This window comes from Catharus ustulatus, chromosome 1, assembly GCF_009819885.2.
Source record: "Catharus ustulatus isolate bCatUst1 chromosome 1, bCatUst1.pri.v2, whole genome shotgun sequence".
Lineage (NCBI taxonomy): Eukaryota > Metazoa > Chordata > Aves > Passeriformes > Turdidae > Catharus > Catharus ustulatus.
The window spans coordinates 140,596,471-140,624,311 of NC_046221.1; the positions used below are offsets into that span (position 1 = coordinate 140,596,471).

General features: G+C 41.8%; 1 protein-coding gene across 1 annotated transcript; it reads right to left on the reverse strand.

Annotated features, from left to right (window-relative positions):
* Positions 1-662: 662 nt before the first annotated feature.
* On the reverse strand, positions 663-27,440 carry AZIN1 (antizyme inhibitor 1). Its single transcript, XM_033056272.2, has 12 exons — positions 27,134-27,440; positions 21,469-21,606; positions 14,662-14,859; positions 12,457-12,630; positions 12,006-12,178; positions 8,390-8,524; positions 6,874-6,955; positions 5,983-6,057; positions 4,763-4,928; positions 4,121-4,239; positions 3,732-3,946; positions 663-3,157 (listed from the first exon to the last, which is right to left on the reverse strand). Exons 3-12 carry the CDS (start codon positions 14,761-14,763, stop codon positions 3,046-3,048), a joined length of 1,353 nt encoding a protein of 450 aa, XP_032912163.1. The 5' UTR covers positions 14,764-14,859; positions 21,469-21,606; positions 27,134-27,440; the 3' UTR covers positions 663-3,045.
* Between the last annotated feature and the right edge of the window lie 401 nt (positions 27,441-27,841).

Below are 27,841 nucleotides of genomic sequence, written 5' to 3' on the forward strand. Positions count from 1 at the left end.
TTACATGCCACTACTTCAGATTTTAATAAAGGGATGAAATACAAGCTCAGAGAACAAGCAAGTCTGCAGTCAGTGCAGTACTTCTAGAAAAAGGAAAAATTAGGTGTGCAACATCTGACACCCTCCTGCAGCAATGCAGCAGTCACAGATATTTTCTCCTTCAGTTATGATCAGGCCAGTTAAACCATCTTTGAACCATCTTTGGTACACACCCTGTTCCTGCCCCTGGCTCCTTGCAGCAGGCACTGCCAGCACCCACTGAGCCCCTCCCCATGGCAGCCACTGCCACCCCAGCTGGCAGCCAGGCTGCTGCTTAGGGCTGCATTTGCTTTCCAGCTGCTGCCCAAGGCCTTAAGCTAAGTCCTCAGAGCCTCCCCCCTCTTCTCTTCACAGAAAAGGAGACTCACAAGGTACAGTTCTGGTTCAGAACAAGGGCAGTTGCCTGGCTATCAAGAAGTAAAAGCTGTTTTCCAGTCCAAGATTTTTTTCTGGAGGGGGGGGTGTGGTTTTTTTGGTTGGGTTTGTTGGGGTTTTTTTAGGTGTTCTGGGGTGTTTTACCCCAAAAACCCCAAGGGTTCAAACCTGAGACACAGACAACTCCACATCCCCCTCCCTATCTCCACCCTCCCCACCCCAAAAAAAGCAGAAACCAGAGTACATAGTAGAAGAATATCCAGTGGTGGATCCAGGGCACCCACTTTTATTCTGATCCAATGCAAGCCAGTTGTGCAGCTGCTTGGGCACACAATGAAAAAAGCTGGAACCATTTCCTCCCCTTGCTAAGTAACTGGCAACATCGGAACCACAGCCTTGTCTGGGCCCAGAGCCCTGGATCTTCCTCAGGCAATGGAATGCAGGTTGCAGGGCTGTATCAGAGAAGCGTTCAGGCCAAAGCAGGCGGGGCTGTTTGCCATGCACCACCACCACATCACACAGTGAAGCACTGTCTGCAGCTCTGCCAGACACCCCTGCCACAGCCTCGGCAAGCAAGAGGGGTTGCAGCTGGCTGGTGAGCACAACAGGGCTACATCACTCCCAAGTACTCTAAAGAAATCATCCAGCTTTCTTATTTTGTAAAAGTTCTGAACTGCAGTTACCACATCAACAGCAGCACACAGCAAATCAAACTGAAATACATACTGTGTTCAGACTCCAGGTTGGCTTTAATGGCAGACTGGCTTCAAGTACAGTGAGTATTTCTGCTCTGACCACTGCTGCATTTATAAAGAAATTGTTCTCTACTTATCTGTAAGTTAACATAAAACAAGTTTTAAAGACTGCATTACAGAATCCTGCGGGATTATCTAACCTTAGGCAACTGTAGTTGCATTTAGTAAAAAAAAAAATACACAGCAGTGTCTTGTCTAGAAAGACCTCAACAGGTAAACTAAAGAGCTTATCACTGCTTGAATGGGTCAGCTAGTAACTTCAGGTTAAAAAAAACAAAAAACAGAAAACCAAACCAAACCACAGGTTCCCCCCTATCATTTACTCCCTTTTCCACTTCCACATTTAATTACAGTAATAAATATTTCTTAGACTGCATTTCCAAAGCATAAGCCATTTTGTATCCTGCAAAACTGTTCTGAAAAATCCAAACTGAGAATTTACTTTCAAGTAACAGTTCATTAAGTTTCATAAAATCTTTGCTTTACAGAGTCAGAAAATAAAATTTCCTACCAGCTGGCAGTCATGTAAAATACATTTGCAGCCAAAAGGTATAAATTTTACCTCCATCTAAAGGGTTTAAAAAGTCTCTTTTGTCCATAGGATCCAGATCTCACCGCATCATTCCAAAACCCTAAAAACCCCTTCTCCTCCTTCCCCCAGTTTTCAAGTAGGGAAATTTAAAGTGAGGAAGTAAGCAAAGGACCTTGAAGAAATCTAGAGGTTACAGTAACACAATAAGGAAATTCTCTGACCAGTTCAAGCAGTTCATTACTCCATGCACATATACTTGCAGCAGTCTGATTTACCTTTACATTATGGATACAGCTAAATTAAGTCCAGTGCAAGAGAGCATTTGAGGTTTCTGTAGTCTTGTGCAGCCCTACCCTAGAGTCAGCACTACACAGAACTAGTTGAAGTTGAAAGTTAAGACTCTTAAAATAAACACTATTAAAAAGAAGAGTCAAATGTTCTGTGACAACATGCAGAATTGGACTAACCCATGCTGTCTCAGGGCACTGCATGCACATGAGCTGAAACAACTTCCCCGTGCACACCCATGCCTAGTGCAGGTTAGCTGGTTGGTGTGAAGAACTGAATCTAAGGTCATGCTCTAAAAACACATCACAAATTGCCTTTTAGCCTTCCAGGAACTTACATTACTTTCACTTCATACAGATTGATCAATCTTAAATTTCTTACTGTTTAACACAAAGCTGAACCAATGGGCTCGAGAAAAAACTTCTCAAATCAATTACGTATACATCTATTTTATAGCTATCTGCCTAGTTCCTCCCAAAGTTAGCCTGAAAAACAGTAAAATCTACACAAAGTTTTATTGCAATCATACAAGGGATACATCACGGGTCAAATACAACAAATACTATGATGCAATTTTACATTTATTAAACTACAGTTCAAAGCACAAATTTACACATTCTAAATACACTAAAACATCTAATGAAGTCACACTGGTCTCCCACTGACATTTGATATATCTGGGCGAAAGACAATAACTTTACAAGACTTTTCTAACAGGAATCCTTAGTATAAAAACTGTGTACTTGTATGTAAACTGTTGAAGAACCCAAGTGATGGGTTTCCATCTCCACTAAGTCATCCATTTTGTTGCATATTTAACGCTCAGGGGTTGAATGAACTTGATTTTAAATTTGGACACCATTATCTAACCCTCCCACCCCCCACTGAATTGTAGCTGTAGCTTGTTTTGCCTGGTCCCCATTACTATTACTATTTTTTCAAGTTTTGAAGAGAATGAATTGAATTCAAGATTGTTCCATTTCTTCCACATTGGAATGTTGACCAGACAAACTACAGACTTGCAACTGCAGGTCTAAATGAAGCGTTAATGCCTGTTTAAGCTGCAGTGGAAAAGCGTTCTTCCGGGCTCAGCTGAATGCACGAAGGCACAAAGAAGAAGTTCTTCATCAATGTGTCTGAAGCAATTCCAGCATCTTGCATCTCATCCCTGCAGCAGAAAAGATTAGGAGGTGTAACAGCATGTTTTCAGGTTCCATTTCCCTTCAGAAACCATTTGAAGCCATTTGCCCCCGCATGGCTTGGCCCCCAGCCTGGCAGAAGGGAGCCCAGCTGTGCCAGTGCCTGGCACACACAGAAATGCTGCCACTCTCCAGGGGCACAGGAATGGGTTACCACACTCTCCATCACCATGAGAGCATGGCTGCCCTTCCTGACTCTGATGGTGCCAACACTGTACACAAGCTGCAGTTACTTGTATTAGGAAAGCTCAAAGGTTGATACTAAACAGCTTTGGTCAAGCCAGTGAAGACTTTACATCTGCCACTGACCTCACAGGTGAGATCAGTCAGGTATTTTGCTTTCCTTTGTTACCCTTAAAGCAAAGAAAACATTTTATCTCTTTAGTCTCAGCATCAGACAGAGACAAAAAAAAAATCCACGAACTAAAAAGGCACATTCTTGCAGTTAGCATTTTCTTATATTTGCCACTGAGTGTAATTTATAAGTGCACACTCCTGAAGGAAGGAAAAGCAGCCTTGCCACTACCAAGATAGTTCTCTTACCAGTCACTGAAAGACATCATGTAGTAAATCAGTGGCCTCTGATAGTCGTTAAAGGTAGACTGTTCACCTAAGGTACCAGAACCCATATTGTCAAAGATCAGCCAATCTCCAACGCTCAACTCGGGAAGAAGACAGTTTTCCACAATTTGATCAAGCTCATCACAGGATGGACCCCAAAGGCTGCTTGCAAACAGAGGCTCATCTTCCTTGTATTTCTAGATGGAAATAATTGAGGCAATTCAGGTTTCAGTTTATTAAATAAGAATTTTTAAATACATAGAAGATTAATTCAATAGATAATATGTGACTATATATGTATCAAGTGTTAAATGTATATTCAGTAGACAAGGATAGTAAGGACTATCTCTGAAGAATATAGGAGGACTCACCTTGTGAACCTCTGGGATAGTATTCAGTTTCTCAGACAATTTACTTGCAAAAGAACCATAAACACCATCATTTATGTAATATGTAAATACCGGTTCATCATCATTCCTGGTTTGCTCCACTGGAAGTAAAAAAAGAAGTTGTCTTGCATGCATGTTTTGTCATAAGTAGTCCTTTTGCAATCTAACTTAAGTCAGATGCTTTCTCCTGACAAGGGGGTTCCATATATACTGGGATGGGAGAATTACAAGCAGAGTCATCTGTATGAGACCAGATTATAAATTAAGTTATAACATTGTGTGAGGCTTAATAAAATTAATACTCTCAGTAATAACCACTGCTAAGAATATAAATCCAGAGAAGCAGTGAAGTAGCTTGCTCTGTGACATTTTTTATGTTCTAATACAGAACCTCCTAACACACCATATGTGACACATTCAATATAGGTTTAACCCAGCAAGGATACAAGAAGTGCCACAGAAAAGTAACAGTGAGATACACAGATAACATATGGTCAGAACCCAAAAGGCATGTTACAGTGCAAGAATTAGGGGATGCTCAAATACATAAAGTCTAGTCTATCCCAACTAATAGTGGGCAATTACCTGTACTGATTCATAACAGAAAACAAATCCAACCCTTACCTCCAGAAGGAAGAAGTTTATCATACTCAACAGTCTTCTTTGCAATGACATTCACTGCCAGGGTAAATGCAGATGAAACATAATAACATCCAGGCTCTGCAATCACATTAACACCAGATTCCTTAGGAAAGTAGACATCCAGCAATGGCCTGATGACATGATTAACCTAGAAAATTGAAGTCAGAGGTAAGACCAATAAACTGAGCTTATGGACATATCACACACACAAACTTCTAGTCAGCAACAGGTCTAGCCAGCACACCAAATGCTTACTCTGCTCCTCCGTTCTCTGAGAAATGCCTTTATCAGAGGTCCACCATTTATAAAAAAACCCCAACAAAATGCAAGAAAAGTGGTCATCCTGCTAAACACTGAAGATGGAGAACCATGAATCTGAGTACTACAGAGTCTCTCTTCACAACCAAAGTTCAAGCTGAGGCACGCTGCACCAGTAGATTTCAATGCCCATCCAGCACAACAGATAATGTAAAGTTATGTATGAACCCACAAGAACAGGTAAAGAGTCTTTTTGTGATCAGTTCTGAATAGTGTCATATTAGAAATTATTATTTAATACTAATGTTTATTTCTTAAGATGAATATTTGAAGAACAACAGATATTTTGGACAAGTAATAGAACATTCAAATTGAGAGAAAAGCCCTGATTGCTGTTAGTAACTCCTCACTACATAACTTTCACTGTCCTGAATTCATGGAATCTGTGTTTAAGACATCATAACAATGTTGGGTATCCCGTTTCACATGCCACTTCATACTAAAGATGGCATTTAGGCCAAATCACAGACCAGCCAAATCAAGACCTTTAGTTTTCAGCTCTAAAGCAAAGAACCAAAAGTTCTCATCCAGTGGCAACACGGTTTATAATCCAAAGCATGCTAAGGCGCCCTGGCTCAAACCATGCAAGAGTCACCAGATGGACAATAGTGAAAAAAATCCCTTAAATTACTAGTGCTAGAGTTGCTTCAGATACTAATTGAATCTCTAACACACTTAAATCAGCTTCCACCCAGGATGAGCAGGATTCAAAAGAAGTAATGATCACCTCTAAAAAACTTGATTACACGATCCATAATCAAGAATACAAACCCAACTAGTGGGATCTTGAGTTACAGTCTAACATGGAACTTAAACTGTGTTTCAGCTGTCAATTCAAGCTGCAGGTTGAAGGTTAGAGTTTTAACTTCCAACACATTGCATACCTCTTCCAGTTGAAGTTCCGAACCTGTGAAGCCTCCACCAATATCCAACATGTTCATCTTAAAGCCAAATTCTTCCTGAAATGCATAGGCAGAAGGTAAGTACATGAACAACTGTAAGTGCAAAAATATTTTGTTGCTCCTGTGGTTGTTTTCTGTGTATTTAAGCTTTTGAAAATATTTAGCTGAGTACATCTAATGAGGGAGTAAGGGCATAGTACAGCTCCATTAAATGTAGTAGCAAAGCTCTGGGACGTCCATAGAGTTTGGTTACACAATTCTCTGCAAGTCCCACAGCAATATCAACTCCCACATCTTGTGGCTTTTGTTACATTCAGACAGTATTTGTCGAATAGGTGGTGCATTCTGACAAAAGTTTTAGGATTTCACAGATGTTGTGACAAGAACACTACAATGAATCTGCACAAAGATCAGCAAGATCCTCATCTTTATTGCCCCTACATGTTACTAGCCACAGCAAAGGCACTGCAGTAATAAAAGAGTAAAAAGACTTGCAGTCTTCTGTTTAGTTTACAAACATCTCATACCACAGTAGATGCCAGCACACAATTGTTCAATTTCAATGCAACCTAAAAGCATCAGTTATGTACTTACAGGACTGATATTTGAATATCAAAAAGCCTTGGCCAAAGTGGGAAACTAATTTAAATAGCATGCAAGACTACTGCCTGTCAGTGGAACGGTGCTCATTACCATAATTAGGACAAAGTTGGTTTTACTTCTACCACACATCACAAAGGAATATTTAGTCCCTTACTAGAAGTTCCATTTCCAATTATTTATTTTGGAAAGAATGCAGTTGGTTTGTTAGTATGACTGGATTAGAATGGATCTTCTACCACAGCAATTGCATGTATGCATAGATCTACTTACAGCCATGTCAAACACACACCGAGCATCAGATATAGCATGAATGTATGTTTGCAGATCCTTGCAAGAGCCTGAAACATGAAATCTGAAAGAAATAAAAACACAGCAGCTTTCAGACCAAGCAAGTTGTTTCACCATATAAAGCAGCAGCAGCAATTAATTCCCAAGTGTCTCAAAACAAGCTTAAATGATACTATAGCAACTGTGCAAAGAATAAGCTCAGACCAACACTGCCTTCTATGTCATTGGATTTATACATGAGAATTGTCTTTCTCTTAATCTTAAAACTGTCCCACAATATTGTAATCTACAGATTCACTATCAAAGTGGCTAGAAGTTGTTCTTCAGTAGTGCCAAAGGTGCAGAGAGGTACTGATGCCTACCACAAGCTCCTGAATCCCCTCTTGTTCCTTGTTCAAAAGATTCAAGTAGTGCCACATGCAGTTAGTCACTGAGGTGCTAAAACAAATGCCAGCATTCCTACAGGTTTCCTCCAGAGGAGTATGGTCTACTGATTCTAGACAGACCATACACACACCTGAGCCAGGGTTCTCTACTCCAAGTCCACTCCTTTAAGGAAGGCAAGGAGGCAAAGGTCACTTTTCAAACTTACTTGCATGAATCCACATGTGGTTATTAAAATTATTCAAATAAAGATTATGCACAAGAGTAATATGATTTTTATAAAAGTTCGTTAAGACATTATACAAACAGGAATGCTTTTTCAGTAGTATCTAATTTTTAAAGAAATTTGTAGTTTATGCTTCAGCATCCATTTCAAACAGATACACAACATTTGTGCTTTAAGTCATCAAAATCTGGCTTAACATTTTATTGTCTTGATGACCCATTTATTTGTTTGGTAGTTTTCCTCAGCCATAAGCATGTGATAATTTGTAGCTGAGGGCAGACAGAGCAGACTTGTGCATGCATTTTTCTCCTATATAGTAAAATATCCATCAAGCTTCCAATTAAAATACCACAGACCATTTGTACAAAATTGGAACTCTAGGATTCATTCCTGCCACCTGCAAGTCAAAAACTTGCCTGAGTATTTTGTCTTGATATAATCAAGGAGTGACATACAACCTTAATTCTTACAAAATTTGATCCCATATTAATCTTGTTCAAACTATCCAACCTATTTCATGCTGTACTAGCACTTCCATTACGACGTTTATTGCTGGAGAAATACAAATCCAATTACCACACAAGCCCAGGAGTACAGCCAGAGAATAGAGGAAGGCTTCCAAACTTAAGCTTTCACACTGACAGAAGGGTTTATGATACTTCATTTCATATTGTTTTGGTGTCTGCAATAGTTACTTTGTTTCATACTAGTTTGTGCTTGCAAGCAAAAGCTCATGATTCTAAATCGATGTGGTATTGTTTGTCTGGGGGGCTTTGTAGATTTTAAACCCCGTAAAACAGTGTCACTGGGGAAAAATTTTCTATTTTACATCTTAAGTACATCACACAAATATCTGGTCAGCCAGCAGAGGACAATGAAGTTACTCACTTGACACCGATTATTTGGACACCCAGCTCCTTAGCACATTCCATGAGATGCCTACAGTTCTTCAGGGTGGTGCCAAACTTCATATTCATCTCCTCACCAGCAGTAATGTCTTCTGTGGCAATGTGCAGTAAGAGCCTAAGAGAAGGGGAAGATGATTGGGGCAGTTGGTTTACATCATCAGCACATGTGAAGCCTGAAGACTGTCAGAAGTGTGTTGATTATGTAGTCAATACTCCAGCTCCATCGATGGATGAATCAAGGCAACCTAATAATAACAATCCTGTACAGAGAAAAAACTAGCAATTAGGGGCTAAAACATGGAGCCAACAAGGACAAGGGATTTCAAAATGCAGCAACTAAGACTCTTGTAGCAGCAAGAGTGTTGAGTGCTGTAATAAAAAATAATGTTACCTTCTAATAAAGCGTAGTTCCTCATAAAATCAGTAAGACTAATATGGTTTTTCCCATCTCTGTCCTCCTCCCAGCCCAGAGGCCCCCCTTCAGTCAGGCATGTATCAGATTTAGTTAAACCCAGCATCCAGAGAACACCAGGCTCAAAGCACACCCTGGCCATATCACATAACCTCCCCTTCTGGCTGAGGACATGGACTCAGGATGAGGGGGTAGGCTGGTCAGTCCATTCCCTGACCCTTCTTCCAGGACACTGTAGAGCAGAGAGGCAGCAAGCACCATCTCTTACATTCTTATGCAGTGGGACATCTTCCTCTGTCTGGGCAAAGCCTCATTTTGGGTAGGTCTGGCAAATTGCAGTGCCAGTGCTGACCTTTCTCCCATCTCTATGGGAGACTCCCATCTCTATGTTTAACTAATACTTGAGGGGAAAAGGCATGGTCACATCCAAACCTCCAGAGACATACCCCCAAACTTCCCAAATTCGAACTGCTGTCCACTGAGACAGTCACACTCCCATGAGATCAATTAGTCATACAGTAAACTAAACAGAGGTGGTGCCATGACATACATGCAGGCTGGACAGAGCACACTGCAGTTCACCAGGATGGGGAGTGCAAATGAGTGGAAGGAACTCTGCACCCAGAGTGAAACAGTTCTTTACAAGACAGGCAAGAAACAGCTCAGCCTAGCCACTACAGTTGGCCTAACATCTACCATGACTTCTACAAGTACTTTCTAAATGTTTCATGGTGTGTTTAAAATACATTTTGTAAAGAGCAAAAAGTCCTAAGTTCTCACACAGACTGCCCTTCAATTCTTGTTAATTTATACCATTTTGTCTTGAGAAACTGATAAGCATCTAATTTCCTGCTTCTCCACTAGCACAGAAAATGCTGTTCAAAATATCTGTAGGCAGACAATATTTCGTTAAGCATTTGGAAAAATGTGCTAGCTATAGCAAAAAATTGTTACAAGTCAAACTCTTAAAAATGTAATAGAAAAATTCAAATCCATACTGTGTTTTGTAACCTCATGTTAAGATCAAGATCAGTCAAAATCCCTCCTTAAAGACATCCAATGTTAAATTTATTGACAAATTGTTATAGCAACATTTAAAGTGAATCAAAATATTGTTCAAGCAAAACCCATTAAATCTGGCTTCTAGAAATCTAGCAAGATTCTTCCTCCTGGGTTACAGCCAGTCAAAGCAGGGCTAGAGGGTGATGTGTGTGTTTAGAGCTTGGTTTTACTTTTAATTGTTAAGGAAGCATCAATACTCACAACACCCTTGCCTCTACCTAAATTCTTAGGACAAGAAGCTCAGCAGTTGAACTTTACCTGGAAAAATCTTAAAGATACAATACAGAAAAGCAATACCTAAACACTTCTTCCTGACGTTTCTCATCTTAAAAAAAAATCGCAATAATTTGAGTTGGTAAGTTTTCCAAAGGCAGAAACATTAGTTATAAAAAGAGACACTTGCCCCCATTACTAGTTTAGCGCAAAGTTACACAAATCTTCAGAAAATTAGAAGAATCACATGTTCCTAAATATGATTTCCTCCACCAAAACATGCTAGCTTCATCTGTGCAAACAACCCAGCTCTAGCAACTACAGATAGGAAAAACAAGGCTATATAGTGGTTTCGACTTTTTAAAATTATGCCAAGGAAAAGAAAATAACCTGTCACTTGAGCATTAACATTAAAATTACCTAAATAAGGTAATTGTAATAAAATGAGAGGGGAAAAGCCTATCCAGTAAGAGAGATTATATCTAAAAAATTTAGACATCAAATTGCAGTTCTTTTGTAAAAATTGAGTTTCTTGCCCTTGGTAAACAGGAACTTTTGCAAATACTAGACAATGGGATCCTTGAAAAGAAGTAAAGAGTTCATATGGTTTTTCTCTAGTTCATGATAGTCCTTCATCCTGCTCCCTGACTTACAATTTCTCCGGCTCAAGAAAAATCTGCATCCTAACTACTCTTGTTGTGGATGTTATCACAAGATCTTCTCAAAAAGATTGTCAGAATCATGGAAATAAATCAACATAAAAACTAAGAAAACTCTAAAGCCAACGGTGAACAACTAGTAAAACACTAATGATTGAACAGTCAGCTTTAGCAATGCCAGGGTCAGCAGTTACAGAAAAGTTTATTTATCATACATAAAATTTTTGCACAGAAATTTCACTCCAGGATGCAAAGCACAGACAGACTTCCATGAGGATGAAGTGTAATCATCAGCAACAGCAATACTAAATCTCGTAGTCTTAAACAAAAAAACACTCTCAAATACCACCACCATCACCCTAAAAAAAAAAACCCAAAACAAAAAAAGCCACAGTTTTGGGAGAAGACAACACTTTAATAATGACTGTTCAGAACCAAGGGATTTGTAAAGATGCCAGGAATTCAGTTTCTCCAATGACATTTATGGAAAGCTATATCTTTAATCACTGCAAAGCACTGTAATGTTCACTAGGCTCTGACTATTTCTTAAAGGCACAGCCCAAAGCTAAAGCATTCACGTGTGAGGGATGTAATGTTAAATGACATGAGTGCCTATCAGTCCAAGAGACCATTATACATTGGCAGCAAGAAAATTGCCATGTTTAACAGCCCTTCTTTCTTAAAGCCTTATCAGCTTTGATCACCTTTCTACGGAAAGCAGCTGAGTTAATACCAAAGTGACTGAAAATAGAACTGGAGTCAAATTTCTCACTGTTTTAATCACATGGAAATACCTGTAGGTGTATTTAATAGACCTGCAGCGTACCCAAACCCCAGATTGGATCCAATGCACACAGTTCATTCACTGGGAGCTCAGCCCTGACTTCAGCCAGAGCCACTAATATGCAAACAGAACCCCCTGAAAGATAACACTGAAGCCAAAACAGAGCAGGAGGAAGATGTATTTGCAGGTGATGAAATGCCAGGCTTCTGAATTTCAATCACTGAAACCTTCACAAGAAGATTGCCCTAAAAAATCACTTTGTCCCAAACCAATGGCCATTGTATTAGGAAGCCAAAACTCAGTAGGAAAAGATGCAAAAATGCTACTTTCAAAGGAGACAGAAGAACAGATACAAGAGATTTGTCCTAAAGAAGCCATGTACTTTGCTCACAACTCAAACCATCCAGAACACAGGCAAATTAAGTTTCCCCAACATTAAAAACAAAACCAGAATTTTGACACTTACTTGGCATTTGGATGGTTACGTGAAATTTTCTTCAGCTCAATATCATTGTCACAAGTCATGATGTTTATCCCAGCTTTTGCTGCATACTTGATCTGAGAGGCTTGCTTGCAAGGATTTGTGTATATGATGTTTTCAGGAGAAATGCCCAGGTCTTGTACCAATGCCATTTCAGACTGAAAAACAAGAGCATACCAGAGTCTGACAAAGCACACCGCACTGTCTTTCCTGAATTTTTATTATATATGCTCTACTACCCCACTAAAGAGAAAACTACTCCTTCCAGGGCAGAAGTACAGATTTTCAACAGTCAGTTACAAATGAGTTTACAGTCCAAATTTTATTTATAATCGTGGCACTTAACACCAACAGATGAATTCAAACCAGCAGACAGATGAATTTAAACCAGCAGACAGATAAAAGAAAATCAGGCACACAGGCAAGAAAAACTTACTTTACTGGAACATGCAAAACCAACACCAAGAGTTCCCAGAATTTCGAGTACACCTGGAGTAGAATTGCATTTTACAGGATAAAATGGCTTTATTGGTGCCATCACGTTCTGCCATTGTATGTTATTCCTTACAAGCTTTCCAAGATCACCAACATAAAATGCCTTCTTTCCAGTCTGCAAAAGGAAGAATAGGAAAAAAAGTCTGAAACTCTAGTTTGCTGTCAAAACAACCCAAAGTCTTAAAGAACTATGTACCTTTTTTTACTCTGCTCTTAACTTTTAGATTTGACCTTGAACAATGTTTTTCTATTCACCTAGCAATTTGAACTAGCTTTAAAAATGAAAGGGAATACCTACCACTTCAGAGATATTATGAATGCTATTGATAATATTCTGAGATTCCTGAGTAAAAGATTCCACTTAAATGCCAAATGCTGATTTTCACAAAAAAATACAGATTAAGTTACACATTTCCTTCAACTTTTTATTTTCAGAAGTCTGCAGCTATTTATAGGAAGAAAATCCACTGGGATGAAAGCTTCCACAGTCTCAATGTAATTTATATCTTATTATACAAGGAATAAAATTTGAGGCACTAACATTGTTTTAGCATCCGGCTAACAGCTTGTTTTACTGAAAATTTGTCTGATGGTATTTTAGTTCAGGAAGTCAAGTTTGAGACTGTTCTCCACATCTTGTGAAGAATGAAGTTCAAAAGGAATTTTAAGAACTAGACTCCATGTTAAAGGTGACAGAATCATGTACATAATCTTTAAGAAAATGCACACTTTTTTTGGGACTCTTAAGTTCCCTTTGCACATCTGCTACAACATAGTCTTTCTCAGTATCAGGTCATGATGTGGGTGTAGTGGATCAAAATGCAAAGAGATCATTCCAGATTTCTTCATAATGTGCACTCAATAAAACTTCTGTAAGTGAATGACCTACTGTAAATCAATTAAAAGACCATACAAAATATATTATGGATCTGAATCAAGACTGTACATCAAATGTTAATTCTAGCACCTGACTTTCACAGATATGAAACTCTATATGTTGTGCCTTATTTTATACAAAGTCTTTATTTCTGTTTAAAAAACACAAATAGAAATTCCATCGGGTGGAAGCATACTGACCCCCTGTACGGGTCACCAGCAGGAATGGGATCTGGAGCTTTAGATCCATGGCACAGGCCTCTACCCCTTGAGCTAAAGGAGTAAATGAAAGCAGCAGGAGGCAGCTATCCTCTGTGAGCCAGCCAGTGGTTGGAGACATGACATGTTGCCAGTAGTTTACCTATTTATTTGCTAGACAGAAAAAGAATATTAGGAATCAGGATTTGGGAGTCCTACACCTGAGTTCAGAAGGCCATGGAATTTCACTATTTGCTGTACTACAGCTGACCACTTGCACATGAATGTATGTTCTGATAAACCAAGGGGAAAGTGAGCAACTCGCAGGTATGGCATATGAAGAATACAGAATTTGCTTAAAGAAACTTTTTTCAAGTTTGCTCTTTCTACAGCTCTGTCTATAGAACAAAAGCTACATCTTCCTGCCTCCTCCTACAAAATGAGTGAAGCCTTATTCAAAAAATTACTATTGTGTACACAGAATTATTCAAGTTTCTTTCCCATTCCCTGCTAAACTTCAGTAGGTTTTACACCAGTTTGTCTTGAAAGATAGCACCTCACCATGTGCTTGTACCAGAGTTTCCAGTGGGGAGAAGGGTAACAGGAAGATGTATAAATATAAACCATGATGGCCCACAGAAAACTTAAACACAGCTTTAAACTGGCTCAGCATAAACATTTGTCAGAACTGTCATATTTTCGGGGAAAGAACAACAACAAAAAGGTTCTAACTGAATCTATCCACTTGGACAATTTCAGGTGCTCAATCTAAACCCCACTGCTAATAAAATCTCTTGGAACTATGAGATGGGAACCTGTATTTAATTACATCAGCCAGACTACTTTCTCGCTAGCCACACTCAAGAAGGTAAGAGTTGATGCCCAAATTCCCCCAACAGAATCCCGCTCAAAGCAAGAAAAGAGCAAAGAAGCAGAATTAGAAGAAACTACTTTATAAGGTGAGGCTTAGCTGCCTGTTCCTCTGTTGCTGTCAGATCATCAATTCTAAAATACTTTGACCTAGTTTGAAGACTTAGGGAACTAAATCAAAAGATCTGGAAAGCAAACTTACATGAGTATGTTCATAAATACAGTTGTCAATAACATCTGCAAGAGTTGCTCCTTCATCCAACAGGCCAATGGAGTAATTTGCATCCTCAAGAAATCCTTTCATCTCAGCCGTATTCCACAAAGCCGACAGTCATAAACCAAGAAACACAAGGGATGGGCTTCCAAGCCTTATATCCGGGTCCTTAAATTATGCAACAAACTGCACAAAGAAAACGTGTCAATGGAAAAAGAGGCACAAAGCATACTATGCTGCTATTTAAAAATCAGCTTTCTATACCTGATGTCCTACAAACAGTAACATACCCTCTACAAAAACCAAAGATGTTTTTACTCTGCTCACACTGCATTTGTCAGATATGAACAGAACAATTCTACTGAAGCCAAGAATAAAACAGAAGCTGGGTACTTTAAATCTGATACTAACTTCCAGAAACAACTAATGCAGGGCTGTTCTTGAGAATTCCAGACTGTATGCCCACTGATCTGCACCGAGTTTATGCAAACTATGAAAATACTGCAAGTGCAGCATAATTGTACAAATGCCTCAGCTCAGTTCTTCTCAAGCACAGCATCTTAAGCAACACTAGCATTCAAATGTGCAACTGGAAGACTGCTTGTAATAGAACATTTAAAAATTTGTTATAGAAAATCTGTAGCTTACTGATTAAATGTTAGCAACGATAGTTGTGTTAACATTGTAGTTTTTTTGATGCTAGTTTATAACCACTGCATTTACACATTGTATTTATTAAACATTTATTGTGTTGTTCTGTTCATAACATTAAAAATGTCAATTGCAGTAGAGGTTGATAAAAAGAAGTCAGTAGGCCAGAAGTGATTTTAAAAGTGATAATCTTAGTATGTAGAATTGTTATTTAAATAAAGTAGGAGTTACAGTCTAACTTTATTTGCATCCTGCTTATCCTCAGATCTTCACTGAAAATTGGCTTAGTAGTTTATACAGCATTTTCCAAAAGACAACCTTAATGAACACAGGCCAAACACTGAAAACATTGTTAAATATACAATCTTAGAATGCAGATTGACTATTTAGTCACAAGCAAAAATCAGCAGACAGCAGAAAATTACCAACGGCTCACTATATAACTTCATTTGCTTTACTTGATGAATAGAACAATCTGCAGTTTACATTCCCTTAGAGTTGTGGGTCTTGTTTAAAAGCATTTCATTAGCTTACATCAACCCACTGACCACATTTTGTTTCAACTGTCATCTTTTTGACTAACAAAAGATTGATCAAAACCAGAGCTAACTAGATTTCATCTCTAAATGAAGACCTAAGACTTTTTAACTATCTCAACAGAAAGTACATAGTACTTGTAAAAACAAGTGATGGTTTTCTAAAGCCACCTGCATTAGAGTTACAATAGCAGAATTATTTTTCTAATTAAAAGTATTTATAGAAACCACAAACATCACAGCTGAAAGCCAAAAATACTTCATTAGGATTATAAAAGTTAGGAAAATTTCGGCTTCAAATCATCACAGGGCCATGATATTAACTCCTGTCTCATATTTCATCTATCACCTCCATAAAGTAAAAAAAATAACCACAATTTGCAACATAGGTTTGGTTAATGTTGTCAACAACACGAACAAAGTTACTTTGCTGTAGTTTAATATTACCACAACCAAGTAGCAGTTGCTCCTGCTTGTCATTATGCCAAATAATGGGAAAGGAGCCAGCACGGCTTTTTATACTCTTTCTGCACAACTCAAACATGCCCCCTACGTTTGTTACAAGAGGAATTTACTGCCAGGTGAGCTAACTCAGTGGCAGGAAGAATATTCAGTTCTGTTCAGAAGCTGAATGATAAATACAAGTACGCTGGGTAAGAAATACTTGTCTCACACCTATATAATGAGTCCTATGATTATTTAAGGGAATCTTGAAGATCCAAAACAATCACAGAAGAGCAAGATAATTATCTTATTGATGACTACAGTAATCTTCATAAAATGTCCATGGTTTTCAGAGGTAGAGGACCAAAAAGATGGAGTTATCTCCCCTGCCACCCCTTGAAAAAATGTTGGCATCACCATTTTTATTCTGAGATTTTTTTAAAGGAATTACTGTATATGCCAAGGGTAGTACCTAGCTAGATTTTAACATTTTGGTTGAGATTTTTTTCATGCTACAAGCCCCTTCCTACACTCTAAAGCATGCAGACAGTCAAGAGTCCCTTCCACCCCAGATCTACCCTACTGGAAGGTCTCAGCACACCCACTGGAAACAGTCACAGCCCTGAAGAGATTTTTAGACTCAGACACACACATCTAATTACTTGTACCTTATATTTCAAATGAAGCAGTTCAATCTAACCAACTGCACTTTGCCTCTGAGTATGGATGTTCATCTGAGTTACACTGGAGTAAATTTACACTAGTTCTTCAGTACTCTTAAAAGAAAGGTTTTTTTTCCATAGTTAATGACTGTGGTGTCTACAGCTTTCAGACAGATAGTACAGAAGAATGCTTTCCTTCAAAAGCTCCCCTTTGAATTTTGGGAGACTCAGTTCAACTTCAAGTAAAGGATGGGGGGAGGACTCTTTACCACCAACTCCCCAAAGCCACCACCACCAAAGGGAAAGTTATCTAGCAAGTTAGTTTTGATGAAGATTATTTCCTAAATAATTACTTTTATAATTTAATTTATAATTTAAATTATAATGATTATTTCCCTTGTCTCCTGCTCATTCATCAAAAAGCATCTTATGGTCAAGAGGCAGGGACCAAAAGGAACATATGCAAGTAGAGATTCAATGACAAATTGCAACAAACCATAAACAAACTGATAGAACCTCTCCCAGGCTGCTAAACAGTGATTGCTTTTACTAAGCACATCCAAGACACAGAAGCTTTTCCATTTAACATAAATTATCTAGTAGGAAAAAGAACTAACATTTGTTTGACTACTGTCCAATTTTCCCTTTTTTGAATAAATTACATCTCTTCAATCCTGAGAGAAAGAATATTCTACAAAGAAATTCCTAGAAGCACTGCTACAGCACCACTACAAGATAGTGGCTAGAGAAACATTTCTTTAAGGGGTTAATCCCTTACAGTAGGATTTGGGACTCTGCTGTCACCTAATTCTGTCCTGACTGGTTCCCTCCTGAGAGGGGAGGAGAAGCAGTGATAAAATCGGCAGAAGGAAATCTAAAGGATGGTTTAGAACTTTTTTTTCTATGTCTGTAAGATGAGTCAGAAACCATTACAGTACAGAGTTCACTCCTGGCTGGAAATGCTGACTTGCTGCAAGTCATTATTTGACAGACTTGGTGTGGTAACACCACCCATTTTCACACCTGAAATGTTAGTCTGCACAATGCTCCAGGACATATATTTTAAGTCAAACAAAAGCTGTCAAGTGGTATGAGACTTCTACATAGGCATGTAATTGCTTTCTTTGAAGTAAGCGTTACATCCTCAGGCTCTTTACAGTTCAACACAATGACTTCCCAGATGAAGAGCTCTAAGATAAAAAGTGTACATATTTAAACACTGCAATTACTGCAGACATCTGGAAAAAAGAAAATTAAAACTCTCTGAACAGAGTCTAAGCACATGCTTGTCACATGTAAGCATCCATGGCACACACAATTTTAATTTTTAACATTGTCTGAACTATGTATTGTTTGGACTAAGAATTTTACAAACCCCCAACACCTATAGGTTTGGCTCTTTCATTAAAAACTTCCTCTGCAAAAAAGTCTCTGCAAACAAAATGGGCTCCAAATAATGCCTTTCAACCACATCTTATTACACAAAAGTATTTATGACACATAATAATCATGCTGATACAAAAACCATGAAGTCTAAAAACACATTCTCTCATTCCTTGCAATATTGGTTCTTCAAGGGTAGAAAATCAAAACAAATATTTTGTCACTGGCAATTCAGTACAGAATAAGTACACTAGAAAAGTACATATATATTTTTATATATATATACTCACTATACATGAGTCCTCTGTTTTCAGTGCAGGAAATACCTATTTATAATGGCAGTATCTCTTATAAAAATATTCCAAGACACCATTTCACTAACTCACATCACTGTAATGCAGTTAGCTGAATGCAGCCACCAACCAACTGATGGAAATGCTGGAACACGTGTCTTTTTTTGCATTACTCAAGTAACCTCTCAGTACAAATCCACTGAGGGTCATAAGTAGGGTACCTGTACAGCTTTGGGCAGTTGCATCCTACTCTATTCTCTCAGCAGCATTCCACAGTTAAGTGAGCAGTGTAGGAAGCACAATTCCGCTGAAGCAAGCAAACAGGGTAGATACTGAAAAAAAGCAATGCCCACCCAAGATCTTCAGGAACAATAACCTCCTTCTGCCTTCTTGAAGTTTGAATACATTATTCAGACCCATCAATCTCCCAAAGCTTACAAAATAATATTATTCTCCTAAGTGCACGAGCACTTCTGTGGTACCAGACCAGCACTCCTGTTTTACAACAGAGCAGTCACTTCCCTATCCTATCTTCTTACTTGCTCAGTTTTAGTATTTGGCCTCTCCACTGACCCCTGAGACTCCCAACTCCCAGTCCTCCTGCACCCCAACCACCACCAGCTCCATTTACACAAAGTCTTGAAGGTTTCAAAGTTAGCCAGTGCAGATAGCTACTGTTTCCACTTGGCATAGACAGGGATTGTTAATACATCAGACTTCCACTGCTGATTCCCATCATTTCTGATCAACCAGATGTGGCAATAAATAGAAGAGATTTTAGAGGAGCAAGACTTCAGGCTATGGTTGCCAGACTGCTCAGTGAGTAAGAGCTTGAAGAGCAGACAGAACTAAATCCCAAGTCTTCCCATGGCCAGTGTAACACCAGGAAAAAGATGGAGAAAACTATAAAAAGGAAGAGAGATTTTAATGGAAATGTAAATATATATTCAGACAGAAGATTTTTACGTTAGCTCCACTGGAACATTAACACATAGTATTATAGTCATATTTAAAAGTTCACTTGACCTTTTTCCTGTTAAATCACTTTGCAAGTTGAACAGGACTCCAAGTATCAATTAGTTCTCTAACTTACGTCTTAGCTGCATTTGAGGCAATGACCTGTGCTTCAGCTACGCATTTCCTGGCAAACACTGCTGCTACTTACATCACCACTACATTCAATACTGAAATACTTCTATTGGTATACTTCTATTGTACTGCTGAACATGTAATAGATCCAACCTCAAAACAAACACACATTATCTGAATATTCAGCTGCAAATAAAGCAAATCCAGTGGCATTTCCATTCTAGGGCAACCTATACCTTGCATCATGTGTCACAGTACAGGAGTCTCAGAAGAAGGAATATCTCAAAGATACCAGAACAGCCTTCACCTCAAGAGTAAGAACTTCTATCACTGCCAAAATTCTCTTCAGAGTAGTTTTAAAAATAAGGATGTATGTATAGTACCTTAAGATTTTATACTTCATTCACTCCTTTCTAACAATTCTTCTGCCTTTCCTAGCTTTATCCTACTTTACTCCTGTCCAAGTGCAAAATGTGATGCAAGAGTTCTAGCCACATGCAACAGTAAACCAAAACTTAAAGTGAACAGAAGAAGCAATTTTCTCCACTATTTTGCTTAAAAAAAACTACTTAAAAAAAAGCTAAAACATAAGTGATATTCAGAAAATTCTCAGTGTTAACAGAATTCACTTGAATAGAGCGTTCAACTACAAAGAACCAGATGTATGCAGTTGATTCATCAAGTTTCAAACAAAAAAAAATCCCTACCTCTGGAGATAAAGCCAGAAGTCATGATAAACCAAACTCATCCTGTGCCTTAGCAATTGCGGTATTTTCAAAGAACAAGTTTATCTGCATTAAGTACCTTATTAGGAGGCATGCTAACACAACTGGCATTTGGAATCTTTGTGGCTCAGTAAGATATACTTAACCATTTGCAAGTTCATACATTAAAAAGCATTATATAATTTATAGGTACTAAGCCAAACAAAAACGCCTTCAGCTAGACAGGAAAAGAGTAATGCTGTACAAATACTGTATAAAGTCAGCTTAAATGCATTTGTAATATCTGACTTAAGACTGTTGTTATAAAACCACATAAAACTGTTTTAAGTTAAGAGAACAAGATAACCACACACATTTCAGAGTTTTCTGTGCTCCTTAAGTTCAGCTAAATGCATTCATTTGTTTTCCATTATCATGGTCTTATTTTCCTTTAATAACTATTTGCCACTTCAAAACATAAAGGCATTTATAATTGGTACACATTTTCCATCCAACATTAAATCCCACATTCTACTGGAACCCCACTACAACTATTTGTGGAAACGGATAGTAATTAGCAAATAATGGAGACAGGCATTTGGGAAGGCACACCCTTCACGATCAGCCTTAGTTACTGTTTACAATAGCAAATTTTAACTATTTCACTATAAACTACTCCAAGAAATGTTACTGTACTCAGCAAGTCATGAGTTGATGTTAACAGTCATGCACTCCAATTCATGACTTCAGAATTATCACAGAGAGACTGAAGTTACAGCATTTTATTTCAGGATTTCAGCAGCCAACACCCCTAATTTAGAAAAGTAGCTCTATTTACCAAGTTTACTGCAGAACTTCATCAGATAATTGTATTGAGAAAGGTGTTAGGCAAAATTTTTAGTTCCCCCCACAACATTCTGAATGAAAGGCCTATGCAATTTTGATAATCCACATCCAGACAGTTATCTTCCTTACCAAAAAACCAATTCAAGCAAGTGCTTATCCTCCTGCACACAGATGAAGACAGACTTACATGGACAAGTTAGGAGATGGAACCCTACTATCATCAGCTAGGTTCCCAAGGTGGCTCAGCGTTGAAGTCGAACTGCTCTCTATAAAGCACTTCTCCTAAGCCCTCTGGATAGTTGTAAACTTGATCAGAGATTTTGCCCTGTAGGAAGAAAAATGCACATAAAAATAAACTTCATAGGCAGAACAGAATAAAAGCTTTATGATAAACATGTAACAAGTGCCTTTTCAGTAGTGCTTTTAAGGAGGATTGCAACAACCCACCATGAAAGTTTATAATCACATCAAACACCCGGTTTTCAGGAGTTTATATTAACTCTGAGCCAGAACAAGTCAGATGTACAAAGAACTACTAAAACACATTAAACTGCTTGTTCATACTTATCTTTCACAGTCTGAATGGGAAGATTTTCAAAACTAACAGCAGAGAGTTCTGATCTTTGCATGATCCTGCTGTAGGGTTAGTATGGCTTAACACTGGACTACTCTCCCACAAGTGTTTTTAACCCTGTAACCACTGCATTCTTCCCCTCCCCACTTCCTTTCTATTTTAGAATTCCCTTGCCACGTTCCTTCTCCCTCTGCTGTGAATGAACACGGCATGTGGGTGAAAAAGCTATGTGGGTGAAAAATAGTGCTTTATATAGTGAAACTGAACACCACACAGCAAACCCAGAAATGAGCAAGACAGGAAAAACAAAAACTTATGCTTGTCTTCAGGAACGAGGAAACATTTCAGCTGGCCCTTAGAGGCTATTACACACATCACCAAAGCAGCATTTTAAAGTACAAGGCTAGCTTACTCAAAGGAAATCAATCACACCAACCAGTACAATGAACACCAAACCATCAAGGAAACATTTATTAGCCCTGTTGAGAAGTTATTCCTCCTAAAAGCAACAACTTTCATGGAATTAAATACACTACCCAACCACTCAGGTGTAAACCCAACCTACAACAAAGATTCTACAAATTCACGGTGATATGTGGTATGAAACACAGAATGTACCAGCCTATTGTCAAAATAAACCTTTGCTACTTACATTACTTAAGTAATACTACGTGGGCTAACTACAAAAGCTCACTTCTGGGAATCACCCAACACAAAACATCTTCATAGCTATATTAAACTCCTGAAATGTACTTTTCCAATTACTCTTGCTATGGGAAAACTAAACTAGTACACTATACAGAACTGCGTAACACACAGAGGCAATGCAACTTGAGGGTAACTGTTTCACAGCAGCTCCCACAGAGCAATCTCTGCAGCTTTACCACAAATTAGCATTTGCTAGCACACAACATTAAAAACAAACCTCAGTGCCTCAAAACTGATATTACAGAATTTTGCCAACTAGAATTAATGTGTATGTATTATATTTAACCTTACCCTTTTATTTCACTAAAGCAAGAAGTCAGTAACATTTAGTTCCACACACAACAGCTTTATAAAAGGAAGGTGCTGCTAGCACTTAAAATCAACTAGTAGTTACACTATTTCCTACTGCTGTTCTTATTGTACTCAAGAATTCATACAAATTTTCCAGTGATAGGAATTCAGTTTACCTTCCTAGCCAACCACATCATTAAACAAGTGCTTTTAGGGAGAGCACATAAGCTTCACATGCAATGCTTCAGCCAAATATCACCTGCAGTATTATGCCAATAAATATTCTCACATGTCCCAAAGAGGAAAGTTTACATACAGTGAAAGTTCCTGTGGAGCAGGAAGGAAACCTGACAATTTTCTGTAGCAATAGTCAACTTTGAGCTGTGCCGAGTTGTCTTTCAGAACTTCTTTTAAGTGAGAATTATTTATCTAAAGGATCTACACAAACATATACAAAATAGTCTGACTACTCTCTTTTGTGTAGCTTTGCCACTTCTAATTCAGAGGAAAATGGTACAATTTGAGCCTTTCCAGTAACAGTCATTTTAGTCTACTTTAATCAACAGAAAGAGGGATTTTTTTTTTTTCTGTAGAGTGCCAGAGTTGGGCTATCATTTCAATTAGAAGTGTATTAGATGTCCAAAACCCATACGGGTAAACCCAGTTTCACAAAAATTGCACATTATCAACCACAATGAAGCATTCCTTGTTTAAGGGTTTTAAAGTAGGTATAAAAGTATTCTTTGCTAAACAGCAAACTTTGAGTTGTGGGATTAGTCAGCAAGGTAGCTCTGCCTTCTAATATTGAAGTGACACCTATATGCATGTGTTTATAATCTGTTGGTATACTCTACTAACAGGTTCCTGAAGTTTGACTACATATCAAGCAACAACAGTCAACTCATCTGAGGACCCAAATCACCTCCCAGTTGACCACAGCATATAGTTTTGTCAGAACAGCTGCATCCCTGTAGTAAGCCCTGTAAGTGCCCAGCAGGGCCGGGTTTCTTCCAGTTCACCAGCGTCCCTCACCTCCCCATGTGTGATGCCAACAGGCCTATAAAACCAGGCATCAATTCAGTCTCTTAAAAAAATTAAATTCACTGCATCTCTTTCTGAGAAGAGGCTTTTTAGTGGCTTGAGCTAAAATATCCATTAACCAAAATCTAGAACTGCAATGACCTTGCACATTTACTCTGAGTGACAGACTCAAAGGCACCAAAGTTACTCTGGTTCACATAAAAACCTAGGTATTTTTGAGTTACAGAAAGTCTCTTCCAGATCAGGGAGAGGACACTGTGGCAAGGGGAGGGGAGCAGGTCCTGAAGGAAGCCCAGGTCCCTGGGGAGTTCTCCCATGAACCACATTCTTGTTCCTGTGCTATATCAACAGCATTTAGAGCTAAAATTTACCATTATACCAAATTAGCGCACTACACAATTAAGCCTCGCTTTCAGGAAGGGACAGTCTTAATTCTCTTCCAGAGCACTCTGCCTCCCCTTTAATTTGGAGAGATGGAATAATTTCCAGCAGCACTGCTGCAACCACACACCTGCACCAGCCTTCCAGGGAGCAGTGAGAAGCACAAGGCTGCAGTGCTGAAAGGCAGAAATCCTGCATCTTGCCTCCAGTAAAACTGTGCCCACAGGAGAAACATTCCCACAGCTGTTCACCACCAAACAACACCCTCCCCCTCCCAAAGACCCTCCCTTTTCTGGGTTTAACAGCCTTCCCTGGAGCTCACTGCCCAGCAGGAGGGATGGGGAGAGCGGCCAGCTGTCTGTCTGCCGGGGGTCTTGGCCCACAGGAGGCAGGGAAGGGAGCTCACCACAGCCAGAGGTACACGGGCAAGGGGCTGCCTTGTCACAGGCATCAGCCACAGCAGCAGCAGCATTGTTCACACGGTGACAGGAAGGAAAGAACTAGACTGGACCAGTCCAGACTGGAACAAACCCCTCCTACCATCACCATTATTCACAACCCCCACCTCCCCCCCAGCACCACTGCCTCCCACGTTTATCCAAGGAAGAACAGCGGGCAAGTGCAGAGTCTTCAGAGGCAAAAATCCGGCAGCTGGGGAGGGCAGAAGTGAGGCGGGACTACCCCAAACCACTCGCACACAAGAGACCCCATCACGCATCTGACTAATTGGTAGGCAGATCTACACTCTTTTATTGGACTTCACACGGTGTTTTCATTCCGGGTGGCTATAACTGGGACTACACAATTGTATCCTGGTTAGTCAGCGGAGGCTGCTGCAGAGGTCTGAAACGCAGTGCTTCTCCTGCCTACAGGCACAAGGCAGCTGTGTGGGATTCTGTACTGCAGGAGATGCACTTCAGAAGGGCTCGCTTTCTTCCCTCTTCACCGCAGCCAGGTAGTTCCCAGCACACACAGCCATCTTCACGGGCTCGTGACTGGAAATAGCTGCAGTGCTGTCCAGTACCATAACAGCATCCTCTTCAGCCACACCACGGTCCTGTGCTTGCACCGTCCCACTTAGGCACGTGTGAGCCCGCTCGCTCACCTGCCTTCAGCCCCCCTATCACCGGGAACAGACACCTCTCCGGATCTCCCACCACTGTAACTCTGCTGACCTCCTACCAAGCAGGGAAAGGCACTGCAGCCACCACGCACGCACTCGGATACCCCAACAGCAAGGCGCACGCACGTTACACACGTGAAACAGGAACCAGACTCTTTTCTCCATACTTTCCAAAAGCCACTAGAACACCAGTGGCCAAATGGACCACAACACGTTGGCAGAGGCAGCCAAGCCAAGAAGGCTGAGCTCAACCAAGAGACTTCCAAAAGGGCCGGCAGTACCAAACCTGCTCCTGCTACACTAAGGGTCTAACCAAGGCGGGGTAAAGGGTGCGCTGGTCAGATAACCCGGGAACAACTTCTCGGGCAAAGGGAGGGGATTGCTAACGGGAGGGAGCCATGACGGGTGACCCGACGGCCCTTCAGCGTGAAGGCAGTCCCGGAAAACGTCAATTGTGCAATGCCCTTACAATTCGTGCGTTGCTCTGACAGCCGGCGCTGCCGCCCCGCTCCTCGGGGAGGCCCTTGATCCCCATACGAGGGGGAAGGTGAGGGGCTGCTCCTGCAGGCGCAGCTCAGGTGAGGGGAAAAGTGGAGCACGGCAGCGGGAGCCCGGATGGATAATCACGCTCACAGAAGCACAACATGGCCCCTGAGAAACAGGCAAGGAGACGCCGCGGCCATGCCACCAGCGCTTCTCCAGCCGCTGCCCCCGTCAGGCTGCCCAGCGCCGCAGCCCGTCACACACGGCTGCCCGCGGGGGCTCGGGGGAGCCCACAGCGTGCGGGTCACACGTGGAAAGGGAGCCTGCAGCACCCGCGAGTGCCGCAGCCTGCGCTCCCAGCCCGGGCAGCTGCCACAGGGCACAGGGCAGCCCCTCGCCCCGCGGGATCCAGGAGAGGCCGCCCGTCACCCCCGCTCCCAGGCAGGGGCGTCCCGTGAGAGGCAGCAACGCCCGCCGGGCGCGGGTCTGCAGCCGCGGGCACTGCCCCGGCTGTGAGGGGGAAGACACCGTACAGCCCCCTCCGCAGGAATCCGCCATGTTAGGGCGGCCGCCGAGCCCCCGCTGCCCGCGGAACCGGCGGCCCCGCCGCCCTTCCGCGTCCCGGAGACTGCGGGAGAAGGGGACCGGCGGCACCGCCGCAGCGTTCAGCGCGGTGCCCGGCCCCTGCTCCCGCCCCGTCACCGCTCGCACGCAGCGCTGTCCGCCATGTTAGCGCGGCGGCCGTTGACCCTCCGCCCGCCGCCGCCGCCACCCTGCCGGGCGCGGGGGTCCCGCTGCCCGCCCGCTCGGGCCCCGCACTGCGGCCCCGCACCGCCCGGCGCGCAGGGGGACAGGGGGAGCTCCGGCTCTGACTCATTCCGCCGCTCTCCATCTGCCGCCGCCGCTGGCAGCCGGTCTCGCCCCACGCCGCCGGGCGGAGAAAGGGCAGCGGAGGAACCGGCCCCATCCCCAAACCTCCCCCGCAGTCACCACCACCGTGCTGCCCGCCGGGTGCCCCTCCGCCCTTTCAGGGCGCCACGACCAGCGCTCCCCGTCCCTCCCTGCACTGCCCCGAGCCCCAGGCCCCGGGTAGGGGAAGCCCCTATCGCTCCCGCCCGCCGCCGGTGACCACGGACGCTCGGCCCGGTTCGGAGCACAGGGTGGGCGTCGCCACTGCTCCCCTCCCTCCCTCCCTGCCGCCACCTCCCCCACGGGCGGCGAGAGCCCCGGGACCCCCGCTCCGGTACTCACGTGAGATAACGGCCCGAAAGATTTGGTAAATCGTCTTCTCTTTTTAGGCGGAATTTTTAAAGAGGGATGTGGGAACCTACAGCAGAAATACAGGCGGCGGCAGCGGCGCCTTCCAGGGCCATAGGCTGCGGGGGCGGCCGGCGGGGAAAGCGCAGCGCAGCGCTGGGACCAGAGGGCACAAGCGGAGAGAGACAGAGCCGGAGAGGGCCGGGGGCTGCGGTAGCGGCGGGCGGAGGCGGGAGCGTGGCCGGTGAGCTGCGAGCGAGCGAGCAGAGACACGGGGCAAGAAGAAGGGGCTGTCGCCGGCAGCGCTTTTATAGAGCGGGCGGGCGGGCGGGGCGGGCCCGGGCTGGCGTCACTGCACCGGGGTGGGACGCGCCGCCTTCCCCCGCCGGGGCGCGCAGGGCCAGCCGAGCAGGGCGTGTGTCCCGGTGGGGCTGGGGTGTCCCCGACGGGCTGCCCGCCCTGACTGGCACCGAGGGTGCTGCAGGAGCAGTCAAGTCTTTGATTAATTCCTGGCACAAGCCAGGGCAGGGACATCGTCAGCATCCCCCCCGGGTCCCGGGCAGGTGGTTACCATACGTGTCTTCACACGGCATCTGGGATCTGTGCTTCTGTCATGGCTTCACTAACCCGAGACCTATTCTGTGTCATTACGGCTTCGAGCAGATGGAAGAAGAACCCAGGGTTTAATGGTCAGCCAGCGGC